This window comes from Microcaecilia unicolor, chromosome 4, assembly GCF_901765095.1.
Source record: "Microcaecilia unicolor chromosome 4, aMicUni1.1, whole genome shotgun sequence".
Taxonomy (NCBI): domain Eukaryota; kingdom Metazoa; phylum Chordata; class Amphibia; order Gymnophiona; family Siphonopidae; genus Microcaecilia; species Microcaecilia unicolor.
In genome coordinates, this window is record NC_044034.1 from 82,078,957 (window position 1) to 82,099,003 (window position 20,047).

A 20,047-nucleotide genomic window follows, 5' to 3' on the forward strand; every position below is an offset into this window, starting at 1 on the left:
GGGCCCCTGAGGGGGCTTTTACTAAGGTTTAACTTGAATTATCTGCAGCAGGGCCCATTTTATTCCTATGGGCCCTGCTGCAGATAACTCGAGCTAAGCAACCCCTTAACCCTCCATTGGCCCAGGTACAAAATAAGTACATATATAAGTACCTGTCGCTTCTTCCTCTTTAACATCAGCAAAATTCGCCCTTTCCTCTCTGAACACACCACCCGAACTCTCGTCCACGCTCTCATTACCTCTCACCTGGACTACTGCTAGGACCGCTACTTTTTAATATGTGCTAGGACCGCTGCTTTTTAATAGTGCTAGGACCGCTGCTTTTTAATATATTTATAAATGATTTAGAGATGGGCGTAACTAGCGAGGTAATTAAATTTGCTGATGACACAAAGTTATTCAAAGTCGTTAACTCGCGACAGGATTGTGAAAAATTACAAGAGGACCTTACGAGACTGGGAGACTGGGCGGCTAAATGGCAGATGACGTTTAATGTGAGCAAGTGCAAGGTGGGAAAAAAGAACCCGAATTATAGCTACGTCATGCAAGGTTCCACGTTAGGAGTTACGGACCAAGAAAGGGATCTGGGTGTCGTTGTCGATAACGCGCTGAAACCTTCTGCTCAGTGTGCTGCTGCGGCTAGGAAAGCGAATAGAATGTTGGGTATTATTAGGAAAGGTATGGAAAACAGGTGTGAGGATGTTATAATGTCGTTGTATCGCTCCATGGTGCGACCGCACCTTGAGTATTGTGTTCAATTCTGGTCGCCGCATCTCAAGAAAGATATAGTAGAATTGGAAAAGGTGCAGCAAAGGGTGACTAAAATGATAGCGGGGATGGGACGACTTCCCTATGAAGAAAGACTAAGGAGGCTAGGGCTATTCAGCTTGGAGAAGAGACGGCTGAGGGGAGACATGATAGAGGTATATAAAATAATGAGTGGAGTGGAACAGGTGGATGTGAAGCGTCTGTTCACGCTTTCCAAAAATACTAGGACTAGGGGGCATGCGATTAAACTACAGTGTAGTAAATTTAAAACAAATCGGAGAAAATGTTTCTTCACCCAACGTGTAATTAAACTCTGGAATTCATTGCGGGAAAATGTGGTGAAGGCGGTTAGCTTAGCAGAGTTTTAAAAGGGGTTGGACAGTTTCCTAAAGGACAAGTCCATAAACCGCTACTAAATGGACTTGGAAAAATCCAAAATCCCAGGAACAGCATGTATAGAATGTTTGTACGTTTGGGAAGCTTGCCAGGTGCCCTTGGCCTGGATTGGCTGCTGTCGTGGACAAGATGCTGGGCTCGATGGACCCTTGGTCTTTTCCCAGTATGGCATTACTTATGTACTTATGTACTGCAACTTACTCCTCACTGGCCTCCCACTTAGCCATCTATCCCCCCTTCAATCTGTTCAGAACTCTGCTGCATGTCTCATATTCCGCCAGAACCGATATACTCATATCACCCCTCTCCTCAGGTCACTTCACTGGCTTCCGATCAGATACCGCATTCAATTCAAGCTTCTCCTTCTTACCTACAAATGCACTCAGTCTGCTGCCCCTCACTATCTTTCTACCCTCATCTCCCCTTACGTTCCCGCCCGTAACCTCCGTTCACAGGATAAATCCGTCCTCTCAGTACCCTTCTCCACCACCGCCAACTCCAGGCTCCGCTCATTCTGCCTCGCCTCACCCTATGCTTGGAACAACCTTCCTGAGCCCTTACGCCAAGCCCCCTCCCTGCCCGTCTTCAAGTCTTTGCTTAAAGCCCACCTCTTCAATGCTGCGTTCGGCACCTAACCCTTACCGTTCAGTGAATCCAGACTGCCCCAATTTGACTGCCCCTATCGGACCGACCGTTCACTTGTCTATTAGATTGTAAGCTCTTTGAGCAGGGACTGTCTCTCTTTGTTAAATTGTACAGCGCTGCATAACCCTAGTAGCGCTCTAGAAATGTTAAGTAGTAGTAGTAGTAGGTACTTATATAAAACCACAGAAAGGTGGTATATCAAGTCCCATTCCCTTTCCCTTCCCCCCACATTGACTGCTCACTACTGGCATTCAACCCAGATATTCAGTGTCGGGAGCATTGAATATCCAGGTATTTCAATGCTGGCTAGCGCATGACTGTATTGAGTCAATATTCAAACTTAATTGGCCATGGCTTAGCAGGCAAAGATAGATCTGCTTTTTATGCAGCTTTATTTGGATGCTAAGCCTGGCTACTGAAGTTCCAAATATTAAGATTTAACCGGTCACATCCATGGACACCGCCAACATCGCCAGCTTTATTTTTGGCAATAACCGGTTAAATGCTGCTGAAAATGACTGGTTATTCACCAAGACATGAGTTAACCAGTTGGTGGCCATTCCCACCCAGTTAACTCATGCTGAATATCAACCAGACTGTATTTACCTACAATATGCACCCTCTGATACTTCACTTGTTTTATATATATTAAAAAAAGACAATACAGATTTAGGGGATTAAAGAGGGCCAGGAGCAGAGTTGATTGAAAAGCTAAGACACAAAATGGAGCTCTTCTTCTCCTTTTGGGTGGGGGTGGGGGGCGCAAGTGGGTGGACTGCTTACCTAGCAAGCATGAAGCCAGAGACCAGCCAGTAAGCAAAGAGCATGTGACAGTGGGGAGCAAGGGTCTCATGCATAGGGGGTGACCAATGACAGCGAACTTACAAAATAACCAGGAAAAAGACAATTGGACTACAAATGTAAATAGCATACAAAAAGTAGGGGCAGGACAGATTATAACTTCCAGTTCCTGAGCTTTATTCATTAGTGGCAGTCATTTTAGAAACCCTACTTGTGTTTTGAACATGAATAAACTGCCATTTACTGTAGATGTGTATATCATATACACATCTAAATTCCAAATGTGAATATGTGCATATGGCAAGAGGGCATGATTGGGATAAAGAAGATATATGCATTTCCAATTTCAGAAGGGGAGTGCCCCTGTATAAGAACATAAATGTTACCATACTAGAACAGACCAGAGGTCCATCAGGCCTAGTATCCTGTTTCCAACAGTGGCCAATCCAGGTCACAAGTACATGGCAAGATCCCAGAACAGTAAAACAGATTTATGCTGTTTATCCTAGAAATAAGCAGTGGATTTTCCCAAGTCCATCTTAATAATAGCTTATGGACTTTTTGTTTAGTAAATTATCCAAACCCCTTTTTGAACCCTGCTAACCCACATTCTCTGGCATTGAATTTCAGAGTTTAATTACTTGTTGAGTGAAGAAATATTTTCTCTGATTTGATTTAGCTTCAATGCATGCCCCCTAGTCCTAGTATTTTTGGAAAAGGTATACAAGTGATTCACGTTTACCCGTTTCACTCCACACAGTATCTTATATATCTCTATCATATCTCCCCTCAGTTGTCTCTTCTCAAAGCTGAAGAGCCCTAGCTGCTTTAGCCTTTCCTCATAGGGAAGTCATCCCATCCCCATTATCATTTTCATCGGTCTTCTCTGTACCTTTTCTAATTCCACTATATCTTTTTTGAGATGTGGTGACCAGAACTGCACGCAGTATTTGAGGTGCGGTCGCACCACGGAGCGATACAATGGCATTATAACATTCTCATTTTTGTTTTCCATTCCTTTCCTAATAATTCCTAACATTCTATTTGCTTTCTTCCCCGCCGCTACACACTGAGCAGAGGGTTTCAATGTATCATCAATGATGACAGCTAGATCCTTTTCCTGGCCAGTGACTCCTAATATGAAACCTTGCATCACGTAGCTATGTTTTGGGTTCCTCTTTCCCACATGCATCACTTTGCACTTGCTGACATTAAATGTCATCTGCCATGTGGGTGCCCAGTCTCTCAGTCTTGCAAGGTCATCTTGCAATTTTTCACAATCCTCTTGTGATTTAACAACAGCACAGACCCCTGGGGAACCCTACTATCTACCCATCTCTATTTAACCCTACTCCCTGTTTTCTATCTTTTAACCAGTTTTTAATTCACAATAGGACATTGCCTCTTATCCCATGACTTTCTGATTTCATCAGTAGTCTTTCATGAGGTACTTTGTCAAATGCCTTTTGAAAATTCAGATACACAATATCAACTGGCTCATCTTTATACATGTGTTTATTCACCCCTTCAAAGAAATGTAGTAGATTGGTGAGGTAAGATTTCCCTTGACTAAATCCATATTGGATTTATCTTATTCATCCATGCTTATGTTTATGCTCTGTAATTTTGTTCTTTATAAGTCTCTTCCATTTTGCCTGGCACAGATTTCAGGCTCACCAGTTTATAATTTCCTGGATCACCTCTGGAACCCTTTTAAAAAATGAGTGTTACATTGGCCACCCTCCAATCTTTCGGAACCTTGCTTGATTTTAAAGATAAATTACATATTACTAACAATAGCTCTGCAATTTCATTTTGCAATTCTGTCAATACTCTGGGATATATGCCATTTGGTCTAGATGATTTGCTACTCTTCAATTTGTTAAATTGCCCCATTACATTTTCCAGGTTGACAGAGATTTATTTCACTTTCTCTAACTCATCAGCATTGAATACAATTTCTGGTATTGGTATCTCTTCCACATCTTCCTCAGTGAAGACCAAAGCAAAGAATTCATTTAATCACTCTGCCATAGCCTTGTCTTCCCTGAGTGCCCCTCCAGCTTCTTGCTTCTAATATACCTGTGTTCCACAGTTTTTTTTAGCCTCCCTAATAAAACATTTATAACATTTCTACATCTGTATGTTCATCCTGGTTAAGTGGATCCTATCACCATCCTTTTCCCCTTTACACATGGAATTTCTATCCATAGGGATTCCAACATGTGTTTTTGTGTCCTGCAGAGTTTTTAGTCTATTCGATTCAAGGCCCTCCTTAACATATAATACTACCCCTCCACCAATTCGCTCCACCCTGTCAGTGCAGTATAATTTGTACCCTGGTATGACAGTGTCCCATTGGTTATCCTCCTTCCACCAGATCTCAGAGATGCCTATTGTATCTGTCTTTTCATTTAGTGCATTATATTCTAACTCTCCCTTTTTATTTCTAGGCTTTTGACATTTGCATATAGACATTTCAAACAATGTTTGTTGTTCCTATTTACAACTTGCTTAGCAGTTGACAGTGATAATTTGCAATCTTGAAAATCTGTCTGCTTTTTATTTCAAGACACCTGCAGGCTTATATTCAAAAGAGAAGGGCGCCCATCTTTCGACACATCGCAAGATGGGCGTCCTTCTCACAGGGTCGCCCAAATCGGCATAATGGAATGCTGATTTTGGGCGTCCTCAACTGCTTTCCGTCACGGGAACGACCAAGGTTCACGGGGGCGTGTCAGAAGCATAGCTAAAGCAGAACTGGAGTGTGCATAACATATGGGCATCCTCGACCCATAATGGAAAAAAGAAGGGCGTCCATGACGAACACTTGGACGACTTTACCTGGTCCTTTTTTTCTTACGACCAAGCCACAAAAATGTGCCCTAAATGAGGGAATCAGGGATGACCTTCCCTTACTCCCCCAGTGGTCACTAACCTCCTCCCACCCTCAAAAAAATGTTTTTTAAATATTTTTTCCAGCCTCTATGCCAGCCTCAAATATCATACCCAGCTCCATGACAGCAGTATGCAGGTCCCTGGAACAGTTTTAGTGGGTGCAGTGCATTTCAGGCAGGCAGACCCAGGCTCATCCCCCCCTACCTGTTACACTTGTGGTGGTAAATGTGAGCCCTTCAAAACCCACCAGAAACCCACTGCACACACATGTAGGTGCCCCCCCTTCACCCATAAGGGCTATGGTAGTGGTGTACAGTTGTGGGGTGTGGGTTTTGTGGGGCTCAGCACACGAGGGAGCTATGCACCTGGGAGCTTCTTCTGAAGTCCACTGCAGTGCCCCCTAGGGTGCTCGGTTGGTGTCTTGGCATGTGAAGGGGACCAGTGCACTATGAATGCTGGCTCCTCCCACGACCAAATGGCTTAGATTTGGTCATTTCTGAGATGGCGTCCTCGGTTTCCATTATCACCGAAAATCAGGGACGACCATCTCTAAGGTCAACCTAAATTTTGCGATTTGAGCAACCCCGACCTTATTATCGAAACGAAAGATGGACGTCCATCTTGTTTCAATAATATTGGTTTCCCCGCCTCTTCGCCGGGACGTCCTGCGAGGACGTCCTCAGGAAAACTTGGGCGGCCCTTTCGATTATGCCCCTCCTGGTCTACTACTGCAGTCTCGCTATTGAGATGCCCTATCTTCTCTATTTTGGTGATTTCTTTTAAGATACCTTGTTCCAAACTATGTGCTTTTGAGCGACTGTTGGCCTTCCCCCAGTTTCTAATTTAAAAGTTGCTCTATCTCCTTTTTAAATGTTGGGATCTACACCTGCTCCTGTACTGGAGGGACTATAGGCGATCATCCATTTCATCCCCCAGTGTATTTGTATCTCCTAAAAGCGATACTAGTTAAGGATAAGGGGCACTCTGACTGCTTCTGACAAAATAGACACATTTATTTTTAAAACGTCTGACATACAGGTGGATGATCCGGCATTGATAATTTAAACATCGATGCTTATAAAATGCATGTTCCAATTGCTTGTAACTGGTGCATCTATTCCTGGGTGTGTTTTAGAACAAGCTCCATGTCTGCAGATTTTTTTCTAAATTACTAGTGGAACTTGCACATCTTGACCCGGACATCTTTCAGTTCTGATTTGGATGTTCTAACTAAAATGTACCTCAGTACCTTTCTACTAAATATTATCATGTTCATATAGAATACTAATATGGGAGCAGCTAAAAAAGATGCATTCTGAGAAGCTTTGGTCTTTTTGTTTGGGTTGTTTTTTTTTGTTTTGTTTTGTTTATTTTATTGTTATCCGGCCTACTTTTCACATTCTTGGTTTCCTTGTGCTCCACAAATACAAATCAAGATTCTGCCAAGTCTGAAGATTTTCATGATATTGTGATGATGACGTTCCCCTTAATGCAGTCTAGTGCTTTTGGGGATACCCAAGCCAATTAAAGCATAGCGTTGACAGGCAGGTGGTATTGGGAAGGTGTGTTGTTATAAGTGGACAATTTACAGAACCCAGTCACACCAACAGATAATCTTGGTTAGTCCTTCTAGATTGATTTCTGTGGCCTCTGAAGAAATAAGAGCTGTGGCCATGGAGGGAATAGAGATGGTAGTGAATTCCAGGGCAGGAATGGTCACTTACTCATCAGCATAAACAGAGACCTGCATGGATTTGATCTGATCAGCATTGGCTATTGAAGTAAAATATGGAAAAATGGAGGTGTAATTGAAGAAATATATGCAGCAAATCCAGAGATTGCATGTTTTAGAGCAGTAGGTTAGGCAGGTTTTAGCTGTTCAGTTTACCCTGGTGCAGGAGAAATCTGTGATTTAATAATGAACTGGAGAATCTTGAAAATGTTTTAGGGTATTGAATTTACTTATCTTTTATTAACTTTTCACAAAGTTCTCATGGTTTCTGTAGTGAATACCTTAAGAAATATTTACTTGAGAATTTGAACCACTTAGCACATGTTAATACTTTTAAATAAATAAGGTTCGTTCAAGAAGAAGCTGTGCCCACACATTAGAAGAGCCTTTAAACAGCTTTTGGGAAGAAGAGTGGAGAATTCAGGGGTAGGTATGAAGGAACCCAGTTTGAGAATGGATAGTTTGTACTTATATGTTGAAAATGGGAGAGGGTGGGGACTGAGAGAGGAATCTTCCTTGCTTACTGTAATTGAGAGAAGTGCTCACATATCTGGAAGGTTTGAAACTGACCCATGGTATCTGATGTCATCTTGTGGTGCTACAGTGTGTGAATAAGAGTTAGCTTGTTCTTTGGCTGTCTGGGACTGAAAGAGGAATATTCCTTGTTCACCATTCAGGAAAGTGCTCACATATCCCAAAGATATGAGATTCCCCCTTGGCGTCCAATGTCATCTTGTCACACCACAGTGGGTAGGTAAGAGTGAGCTGGTTCTGTGGCGCACAACTGCAGACACATGCCCAAAGGGACATGCCAGGTCCCTTTGGAGCCATGAGGAGCCCAGACCTGGGGAGTCTGTTTATTTGAGAAGAAATTTGAATTGAAAGTACTGTTGAAATCCTTTTGTTGTTAATATGGGTAAACATAAAGGGAAAGGTAAACTGACTTATCTAATATACCTCAAACTGTCCTAAGGATAGACATCTTGTGACTTTTATTGTCACTTGTTGGGTGTCTCAGAATTGGGTGCTTCCCTTAGTTGAGGGGGGGAGGAGGGAGGAATGACCTACCGCACCTCTACTTACTGTTTCTGTTTTAAGACGGATTTCTTTAAAGTGGGCCCTTCTTAACTGATGTTGGACAGTCAGTCTGTGTCTCATCGTACTCTGGTTCCTTTATCAGTTCTAGTATCTTGTTTTTGTTTCTGCTGACGGCAGAGGAAGTAGCTTCTCAGGAGGTCTCCCTTCTCAATGTGTAGAAAATGGTGTCCAGAACTGAGGGCTGGCTGAAGTCTCAACTTTGAGATTTTCTTCCTAAAAAGCGGATAAGTTCTCTGAAATGGATATCAGGCTTTATACCTTGGAAAACTAGATGGGAATTTTGAGTCACAAGTACTAAACCTACAGAGTATTAATGCATCCACTATCAACGACAGCCTAGTTATCCACAGGCAATTAGAATTACAGTACTGGAAAATGTTACTACAGCAAAGAATTTTTTTTTTTTAATTTTCCTAGTATCCATTTATTATGATCAGAAATTTTACTGAGAGGGTATTCTAAGGAGATCACTACCAGGCAGACCCATTATTGCAGCAATTGGTTCCTTGCTTGAACCCCTTTCCACATATGTAGATTCAGCTCACATTATTCATATTTTTGAAAACATCAAAAGTGAGGGAAAATTCTGCTGGTCACCCTTGTTTATGTGACAGGGGATTGCTCATGCAGGTTCCATTCCCAAAGTGGCAGCTGCAGACCTGCCAAGTCTCTTCTCTCTCAATGAGCAACTGCAGCAACACAAGAAAAGCAAGCATGGGGCCACAGCAGCCTTCAGGCATGTGCTGTTGGCTCTGTCAGTCTTCTGCCCTTGGAACGGGAAATAGATGTCAGCAGGGGCAGAGGACAGTAGAGCCAACAGTGCATGCCTGAAGGCTGCTGTGGCTCCTCACTTGTTTTTCTTGTTTTGCCATGGCTGCTGCTGCTGCTCATTGGGAGAAGCAACAGTGGCCAGGAAACACTGGATACTGGGTGGAAAGGATAGGGGAAGGGGGTAGGGTGTGAGAGGGAGGCATGAGGTGATAAATGGAGAGAGCAGAGGGGAGAAAAAGAAAGAAGAGTGGAGACGCTGGATGGAAAAGGGATACAGAGAGAGAGAAATGAGTGGAAAGATGTGTAGAGAAAGAAGGGGACATGGAAAAGGGCAGGAGAGAGAGAAGCTGCTGGGGAGAAGCATGGGGAGAAACTGGGGGAGACCCTAGCTGGTCAGACGGAGAAATGTTGGATGAAAGGAGGGAGGGAGAGAGAGGAAAAATTCTGGAAGGAAGAAGGAAGACACTGGATGGAAGGGTAGAGAGAGAAAGAGGAAATACACTGGAAGGATGGAGAGAGAGAGAGAGAGAGAGGACATGCTGAATGGAAAAGGGTACAGAGAGAGAGAGAACTGGCTAGAAGGAAGGGGGAGATAGAGGGAGATGATGGGTGGAAGGATGGGGAGAGAAAGAGGTAAGACGATAGAAGGGTAGGAGAGAAAGAGGGAAGTCACTGGATGGAAGGGTAGAAGAGAAAGAGACGCTGGATGGAAGGATGCTTTTGACTTGTAACCACTTGTCTCCACCTACCCTCCTCTCCTCTTTCCTCTACAAATTAATTGCTTTGCTTGCTTTATTTTTGTCTATTAGATTGTAAGCTCTTTGAGCAGGGACTGTCTTTCTTATATGTTTGTGCAGCGCTGCATACGCTTTGTAGCGCTATATAAATGCTAAATAGTAGTAGTAGGGACATTGGAAGGATGAGGAGAGGAAGAGGGGAGATGCTGGATGGAAAGGGGGAGAAGAAAGAGTTCGTGAAAGACTGGAGAGTAAGAGGAAGGGGCATGGGGAGAACAAAAGAGAGGAAAAGATGAAAAGCTATAGGCAGATGAAGTAAAAAGAGGGAAATTAAAGAATGAATAATTAAAGAATGAATAGTAAGAATGAATTAAATCTGGACAGAGAGGCAGAAAAATAAATTGAGGAAAACAAAGAAAAAGGAGAGAAAATGACAAATGGACAGGAAACCCTAGCATGAGAGTTAAAAAAAAGACAAAGGAAAGCAGAATCAAGAGATTGGGACCAACACAATTAGAAAAAGTAAATGGCCAGACAACAAAGATACAGAAAATAATTTTAATTTAGGCTAAAGTAATGTGGTAGCTTTGTTAATAAAGGTTAATAAATGCAAATAAAATAGAAAATATGGTGATACCTTTATATTCGACTGATTTTAATACATTTTTGATTAGCCTTCAGAGACCAGCACTTAGGTCAGGAGAGGATACCATAATAGCAGTATAGTGTCTTGACCTGACATGGTGCAAGAGGTTTTGGGCTCTGAAAGTTAATTGAAAAGTGTACTAGGCTAATAAATAAAATATTTTCTGGAATGGCCGTGGGATTGAGGTGCCATGGGCGGAGCAATGCAGAGTGGGGTGAGGCTGAGGGGCATGTACTAAACTCTCCCTCTCAAAAATTGGAACCCCTTGGCAGCTCTGCAGCTGTGACCTCCCATGGCAGTGTCCTGAGGATGCTATGGGAAGTTGCACCACCATTTTTACAATGCTCCAAAGAGGCCACTAGACCACCAGGGCTTTTAGAAGATAGAATCAAGGAGGGCCTTCAGGTGGGGAGTGAGGGGAGGATGGAGCTGGTGGGTGGCCCTGGGAGGATCAGGTTTTCTGTTGGGAAGGGAGACTGACTCATGGGGACAGGCTTGCAGCAGGGAGCGGGGCCATGGTAATGGCTTTGATTCTGGCCAAAATTGAGTGGCATATTTCTGCCATGGATTGAATTTCGGCTGGAACCAAAACCACTAGTCTCTGTTCACCTCTTTATATAGGGTTGGCTGGAAGAGGCTATGAGAGGATTTCCAGAGAGGGAGAGATCTTCACTGGTAAGAATTTGCTGGGAAGTTGTTTTAAACTTGAGGAAAGGTAGATTTAAAATTAAATATGTAACTTCAGGGACTTTATTTTAAGTTACTTTTCTCACTTAGCAAAGGAGTTTAAGGAATAGATTTTCTTAGCATATAAAGTCTCTGATACAGTTCCATAGGCTAACATTTATGCAGGATATTTTACATTTACTGTAATCTAATATAATAAAACGCACCCTCAACGTTCTGAGGACAACGTTCTGAAGCCATCTGACGTCACTCCCAGGCTGAAGGGTTCGTGGATTCATGGTGTGAAGCCTTCAAGCCAGCCAGCCGTCTCTGCCCCGCCCTCGCGTCAAACGTCATGACGTCGAGGGCGGAAAAAAAACAAACAATTCCGGCAGCGCAGCATCAGGGAAGGAGGCGGCGCTCCCGACGTCTCTAGCCTTCCCTTCGCTGTGTTCCGCCTTCTTCTGACGTCAAGGATGACGTCAGAAGAAGGCGGAACACAGCGAAGGGAAGGCTAGACGTCGGGAGCGCCGCCTCCTTCCCTGACGCTTCGCTGCCGGAACCGCCACGGAGGTAAATTTAAAAGAAGAAAAAAAAAAAAAAGGAAGTTGGGGGGAGAGAAGAGGGTGGCCAGTAAAGTTGAACAATGGGAGCGGGAGGGCAGGGGAGAAACGACAGCATGGATGCGAAGGGGGGGGGCATGGATGCGAAGGGGGGGGGGGAGAAGAGGGCGGGCCAGGCTGGGACATGGGAGAGAGAGGAGCATGGATGCGAGGGGGGTCATGGAAGGGAGAGAGGGGACTTGCTGGAAAAGGTTGAATGGAGGCGGCAGGGGACAGAGGAGCATGGATGGGCATGGATTGGGAGGGCAGGGCTCAGGGAGAGAGGGGAATTGCTGGAAAGAGAAGGGGACAGAGGAGCATGGATTGGGAGGGCAGGGCTCATGGAGAGAGGGGAATTGCTGGATAGGGATGAATGGAGGGGACAGATGGGCATGGATGGATATGGATTGCAGGGCAGGGCTCAGGGAGAGAGGGGAATTGCTGGATAGGGATGAATGGAGGGGGCAGGTGACAGAGGCGCATGGATTGGGAGGGCAGGGCTCAGGGAGAGGGGAATTGCTGGATAGAGATGAATGGAGGGGACAGATGGGCATGGATGGATATGGATTGCAGGGCAGGGCTCAGGGAGAGAGGGGAATTGCTGGATAGGGATGAATGGAGGGGACAGGTGACAGAGGAGCATGGATGGGCATGGATTGGGAGGGCAGGGCTCAGGGAGAGAGGGGAATTGCTGGAAAAGGATGAATGGAGGGGGGCAGGGGACAGATGGGCATGGATTGGGAGGGCAGGCTCACACTCTCTCGCTCATATACAATGTCTTTCTGACTCTCACTCTCACACACTCTGTCTCACACTGTATCACATTCACTCTCTATGTGCCACACAGTCACTCACACACTCGCTTGGTCTCATACACTCACTCTCACAGAGAATCTGTGTCTCACACACACTCTCTCTCTCGCCCACACACACACACTCTCTCTCACACTGTGTCTCACATACACACTTGCACACACTCTCATTCTCACACACACACTCTCTCACAAACACACTCACACCCAGACTCACTCTCTCTCTCACACACACACACTCACACTTTCACTCTGACTCTCAAACAGTCACTCTCACATACACTCTCCCAAACATACACACTCCGATGAAAACCTTGCTAGCGCCCGTTTCATTTGTGTCAGAAACGGGCCTTTTTTGCTAGTATCAGTATAAAGCACAGCTAATAGGCACAGGAAGCTAACAGACTTCCCTCCCAACTGCCACCCACCTCTATAGCCTATCTGTTTTATAGGCTGTTGAACCAATTAGGAGGCTACAAATTTAATTAGGGCATTATCAGCCAGTAATTAGCTCTTAGAAATACAGTCTTCTCAGATCCATAGAGGGGAACCTACTTTAACATAAAAATAATAATAATAATAACTAAATTATAGGATAGCCTAGCATATAACTAGAAATCTTAGAGGACTTTAGTTTACATATTCCCACTCTATTAGCAACTTAATTAAGAAAACACCAATAATAAGGTGCAGGAAGATGAGGGCTATTCAGGCTTTTGCACTGATGCCCCGATGCTCAGAGTTAAGCGTGGGTGCTATAGGCCTTTAGCGCCAGACTAGCACCAGCGTTTACCAGTGCAGAATTCACAAAAGGCCCTACTGCGGCAAACAATGAGTGCAGGCAGGAACACTACAAATGAGATGCAAATAATAATAACAAGCAGATGGGATGTTCAAAAAACAACGAGCCTCACAAGGATGCTCCTACCCCTTTAAACTCTACAGCAGCTCAGAGCTGGCATTAGGGTTTAAAGCACTGTGGTGGTCAGTCACCGGTGGAGGACTGAGCTTCAGCTGGTGGGGGAGGGGTGAAAAGCATTCCATCCACACGTGGTGAAAGGCAGGAATCAGGTGCGAGAAGCTGCATGGATGAGGTTCTGTTACTGAACCATCCTTTTTTTGGCTGGAAATGGACATGCGGCAAAATAAAAATTGACATGCGTCCATTTTGGGCCTGAGACCTTACTACCACCCACTGACTTAGCAGTAAGGTCTCGCGTGTTAACCGGGCTGTAATCATCAGCATGCGTACACTGCCAATTACTGCTTGGTTAGTGCCACATGGTAGAAAATAAAAATATTTTCTGCTGTGCATATCAGACACACTTGAAAATTGAATCACCGCCCAGGGCTCGTGGTAGCCAGGCGGTAGTTCCAAATTGATGCACGTTGGACACGCGTAGGCACCTACGCTCCTTAGTGAAAGGGCCCCTCAGGCTATATATGTTGCTATTTGACCAAAATATTTCAAGGTGTTCTGGGGTGGGGCCAAAAGTTATGCAGCCTGAAATCAGAAATTTGAAATCTTAACCTTAAATTGATAACTTATATGTATAAAGTTCTTTAAATAACCTAACACAGCAGTATGACTTAATTCAAATAGTCTGGCTGAAAATCTGCATAAAGATATGCCCACTGAATGTAGACCTCCTGGTTTCTTGAGATTTCAGGGGGTAATTTTCAAACTTTCTACTTCAGTGCACAATCTGCAATTACATTGTATCCATGGAGTTTGCAACAAATTTGAAAGGGAGAATAAATGCATACTTTATCCCTTCAACTTTTTCACCTTTTTTTGTGTGGGTAGAATTTTTATGGAATGTAGCAGACATAGATTTAAAAATGCAACCTACATACATTATTTTCTGGTCAATCTAAAATGCCTTGGAAACAATTCCCCTACATGTATCTACAATTATTTGCAGTTTGGAATCCTACAAATAATTTTAGCTAGATTGAGGGAAGGTAATATTTAAACCGTTGATTTATCTGAGTACATCGCAATGTCAATGACTTTGAAAAGTATCCTCTGAAAATTATTTGCAGTTTTGTCCAGCTAACAATGGAAATTTAGTTAATGGCAATGTTTTTCACTGTTTATAGTAATGTGAAATCTTATGCTTTGTACTTGGCAGGAATTAATTCCAGAATTTTACTACCTACCAGAAATGTTTGTCAATAGTAATGGATATAATCTAGGGGTCAGAGAAGATGAAGCTATTGTGAATGATGTTGAACTTCCATCTTGGGCAAAGAAACCTGAAGACTTTGTCCGCATCAATAGGATGGTAAGAACATTTTTAACTTTTAGTCAGCTGGTTTAACAAACAAGCAAATTCATTGCAACATATTAATATCCAGTTTCATTACATTTGAAGAGCAAGAGCTCAAATTTAAAAGAATACAAAGTTGTCTCAAACAGGACTGATAGCATTTATTTATCTGTAAAAATAGCCAATAATGGATACAAATTTCTGGCAGTTTTCCCTTTGAGAAAGAAATTTGACATGTTTTAAACTGAATAAAAAGTATCCAGAAGACTTAGGGGCCCCTTTACTAAGCCATGAAGGCATCTATGCGTACCCAATGTGTGTCAATTTTGAGTTACCGCCCAGCTACCACTTGGCCCTTGCTGTAATTTCATTTTTGACAGGCATCCACTATGCGCGCCGGAAAATATTTTTATTTTCTGGCACGCGGGTGGTAATTGGCATTTTACGTACGTAGACCATTACCATCAGGTCAATGGCTGGGGTAAGGTCTCAGACCGAAAATGGACGTGCGGCAATTTTCATTTTGCTGCGTGTACATTTTTGGCAAAAATAAAAAAGGCATTTTTTACAGGTGCACTGAAAAATTATTCTGCGCACGCCCAAAACACAAGTCTAAAAGAGCCCCTTAGTGTAATTCTAGGAATTACTTTCAGTACCTGAATGTACACTGCTTCAATAGCCTTTGGGCTTGCAGGTGGTATATAAAACATTATAAATAAATAAAGTATTGTATGTTGTATCAAGTGCTATTCAGGTTTTAGATGTGCATAAACTTGTATTTAGATGTTTATATTCCATAAATGTTTAAATATTGATTTTACAAAACTAGAATGTACATGTCTAAAACTTTTTAAATGGTAAGGAACGTATGGTCTGGGTTTGTTTTGGGCAAGCCTAAGAAATAACTGTGCATGTCCCATTTTAGAAGGGGAATGCACTTCTGTGTCCAAAAAGATAGATGTTGGAATTTACACCTGCTACCTGGGTCATCTAGGTTTCAGAAAAGTGTTCTTATTGAGCCCCCCCAGAAAGCAAAACTGGCAAGGGATACCGGGCTTTGTGACAGTTTGGGGAAAAATAAGTTTATGTTTCTAAAATAGTAGACATAAATGTTTATGCTGCTGTGTCACAACATAAATGTTCATGTGCCCATACTGACCCATTGATTTTAAAATGATGCTTCTGCCACAATAAAAGTACAAATAGTTCATTTCACCATGTATTTTAGAATATGCATTACATCAGCAGGTCCTGTTTTAAAATACTAGGTGAACTTGAGAAGTCCTGACCTGGAAATTTCAATTTCAGTTTTTACATCCTTTCTAAAATCTGCCTCTACACTTCTCTGTTTTCATTTCATATATTAAATGTTATATACTGCCAATGTCAATCAAAACAGTTTTCAATAAATTTATTAAAAAAAAAACTAACCCAAATGCAATAATGGAATGTGCTCTTCAGCTTGGAGAAAAGGCGGCTGAGGGGGGATATGATAGAGGTCTATAAAATAATGAGTGGAGTTGAACGGGTAGATGTGAAGCGTCTGTTCACGCTTTCAAAAACTACTTGGACTAGGGGGCATGCGATGAAGCTACAATGTGTAATTAAACTCTGGAATTTTTTGCCAGAGAATGTGGTAAAGGCGGTTAGCTTAGCGGAGTTTTAAAAAGGTTTGGACGGCTTCCTAAAGGAAAAGTCCATAGACCATTATTAAATGGATTGGGGGAAATCCACTATTTCTGGGATAAGCAGTATAAAGTGTTTTGTACGTTTTGGGATCTTGCCAGGTATTTGTGATTGGATTGGCCACTGTTGGAAACAGGATGCTGGGCTTGATGGACCTTTGGTCTTTCCCAGTATGGCAATACTTATGTACTTATGTATTTAGTAATCATGATCTGAAATTTACACTGTAGTAGTAAAAAGTATACTTTCACCAAACATAATTTAAAAATATATGAATTTGGAAGATTAAGCAATTTTTTTATTGTCCTTTAAATCAAGTAAATAATTATTATAGCTGCATTGTTTGGTCCTAGACAAAACTGGATCCTTTATAGGATGTTATAGTTTTTATGGAAAAATATAAGATTAATCCAAAGATCATAATGTATATGATTTCTTCAGATCCCATTAGTCTTGAGAGTTCATATACTACATCACATTTTGATTATTCTAACTCCACGGTGCCCCTCCCCCAGCATCTCTCCATCTCTCTTCTTTTACTCCCTCCCCCTCTTCCAGGGCAGCACCTCTCCATCTCTCTTTCTTCCATCATATCCCCATTCCAGTCCAGTTTCTCTCCCTCCCTCCCATTCCCTCCACTCCTTTCCCTTGCAGATCCTGTCATCTCTTCTTCTTCCCTCCCCCCTCCTATGTTCTGGCATCTCTGTTCTCCTGCACCCTAGGCTAGTATCTTTCCCTTCCTCCTGTTCCCTCCCTCCCCCACTTCCCTTGCAGATCCTGACAGCTCTTCCTGCCCCCCCCCCCCAGTAGTCTTGCATTTCTCCTTGCCCCACCCAACTCTTGCAGCCATCCACCCTTGCCTTTCTTATAAGAATATCCTGCCTCCAGCCAGACCGAAACCTCCTCTGATGCAACTTCTAATTTTCCAGTGGGTGGGATGTGATAGAGGGAAGACTCCAGGAAGAGGAGGAGATGCCAGGACCTGCAGAAGGAAGAATGAGAGATGCTGAATCGGGGGGGGGGGGGGGGTGGGGGGTAAGAAAAACAGATAGTGATACTAGATTACAAGGATTGGGAGCAGGGAGCCTAATGTGCATAACATTTTAAAATTTATTAACACACATTAAAATGTTAACGTGTTAAATGTTCAATTACATTTTTCATTATTACTACTATCATTATTAAAATATGTTAGTAATAATAATTAAAATATTAATTGTAGTGCTGCACTTCAAAATATTATGCCCTTTTTGAGAGGAATTCACCCAAACTGGCAGTAGACTAAACATAGTGTAGGCCTAAGAAGGTGAAAACCAACAAAAGGGTAAGACCTATCAGACAGTAATGCATATATATCTCTTGTCATGCATTCTGTGGTTCTACATACATACATATATCTCTTATCTATGCAATTTTTGTAATTTTGCTATAAAAGTATGCTACCTAAAAGTATGCTACATTTTATTTTATGTTTATTGGTTTAAAGAAGGTGATCTTCAATGCTCGCTTAACCCTTATAGGCATTTGACATTCATGACCAGCCTTACCCTTTCACCCCAAGCCTTGCTTCTTACATAGATTTTTCTTTGAGTATTAACATAATGTTTTTCGATATAATTTAGGGGCCCTTTTACTAAAATACATTTAAAATGGGCTTAACATGTTTTAACCAGTGGTGTGGGCATAGGCCTACCCACTTTGGACTCAGGCCACCCATCAGAAGAACAGCAGTGCTGTGGCTGACAGGGATCCCCAAGATCCGCCAGCTGAAGACTCCCAGTATCTATCCTTCAAGGAGATGGGGGGGAGGGGGTCCACAACTCCACTATTTCACTTCTCCAACCCCCCCTCCCCATACCTAGAAATCCTTTAGTTCTTCACCGGCAGTGAGCACCAACACATTCCCCCTGCTTGCACTGGCCCAAGCCTTCCCCCAACACAGCTTCCTGTTTGGATGATTTATTTATTTTTTTATTTTTGTTACATTTGTACCCCACGCTTTCCCACTCATGGCAGGCTCTATGCGGCAGGCAATGGAGGGTTAAGTGACTTGCCCAGAGTCACAAGGAGCTGCCTGTGCCGGGAATCGAACTCAGTTCCCCAGGACCAAAGTCCACCACCCTAACCACTAGGCCACTCCTCCACTCCAGGAAGTTACGTCAGAGGAAAGACTTGGAGCTGGCATAAGCAAGGGGGATGAGTTGCTGCTCGCGGCCTGCTAAGATCTAAAGGATTTAAAGGTACCAGAGGGGTTGGGGGAATGGAGTTAAGTGAACCCCCGATCATCTGGAGGTGTTAGGGAGAGATGCTGGGCAGTGTTGTCATGCCTACCCACTGTGGTCTCTAGCCCACCCAAAACTGAGTGTCTGGCTACAACTCTGGTTTTAAGGCAGGACTTTCCTTCACACCAAGTACATATTTAATATGTCAGTAATGAGGCTTTTTTGGGGGGTGTTTTATTTGCAGGTCATATGCTAATGTCATTAGCAGATAGCACCTGCAAATAATTAACATGGGAGCACTTATCATCTCCTATTTAGGTAAGTGCTCCCGTGTTTAATAAGTGCTACCTGAATAACACAGACTTATAATGTGCTTGCTACCTGAATAACTGAGCCAGTAGCAAAAAAATGGCAAATTATTACTTACTTATTATTTTATTTATAACATTTATATCCCACATTATCTCAAATAGGATTTAAGTTCAATGTGGCTCACAATATAACAAAAGTAGAACTGACAAGGCATTTTGATTACATAAAACAAAGTGTCTGTGTGTGTGTATATATATATATATATATATACACACAAAATTACTAATAACAGCATAACATGAAATCCTGATCATATAACATGTTTGTAATACTTAGGATAGAATGTGAATATGGACAGAGTTATTGCTATTGCAAGTTTAGGTAGAGCAGCGTTTCGCAAATTGTGTGCCGCGCGAGGAGATGGGAGATAAAGGCATGTGTCATGTGCACACTGCCATCATACAGCTGGCCTGTAGCTTGGGAGAATGCACAAGACTGCAAGAGCAGCAAATCCTTGCTTCCTGCTGCTGCCCAACACACAGTTTACCCAAAGCTGCAGCTGAGAAACAATGCACCAGTGATTCATAAATCATAATCATTGCCTGCGCTGGCCCCGCAGGTTTCCTTCTGCCATGTCCTGCCCTGACATCACTTCCTGTTTTCTCAATGGTGGGACGCGGCAGAGGGAAGCCTGCAGGGCCGATGTAGGCAGCGAATATGAATTGTTGCTGTGGCCGGTGACACCTCAGAGTGGGACGGGTTCAGAGAGAGAGGCAGATGCCATGAAAACGACTCTCCAGCAAGCCCAGGTATTTTTCTCACATTGCAAAGCTGCCAAAGACACTCACAGACCTTCTGTCACAACTTCCCACACCCATCCTCTCCCTCAATTCCCCACAAAATCTCCTCCTGTTTTCTCCATGCTTACTACCCTTCACCCTCCTCCTCCTTCCCCACTCTCTTGAAAGCCCCTATCCCTCAA

General features: G+C 43.0%; 1 protein-coding gene across 1 annotated transcript in view; it reads left to right on the forward strand.

The window, feature by feature from the left end:
- The window catches only part of NBEA (neurobeachin), a 1,994,973-nt gene that overhangs the window by 1,807,298 nt on the left and 167,628 nt on the right, over positions 1–20,047 (forward strand). The window contains 1 exon segment of the mRNA XM_030200381.1: positions 14,708–14,860. Within this exon segment, the coding sequence (XP_030056241.1) occupies positions 14,708–14,860 (153 nt within the window).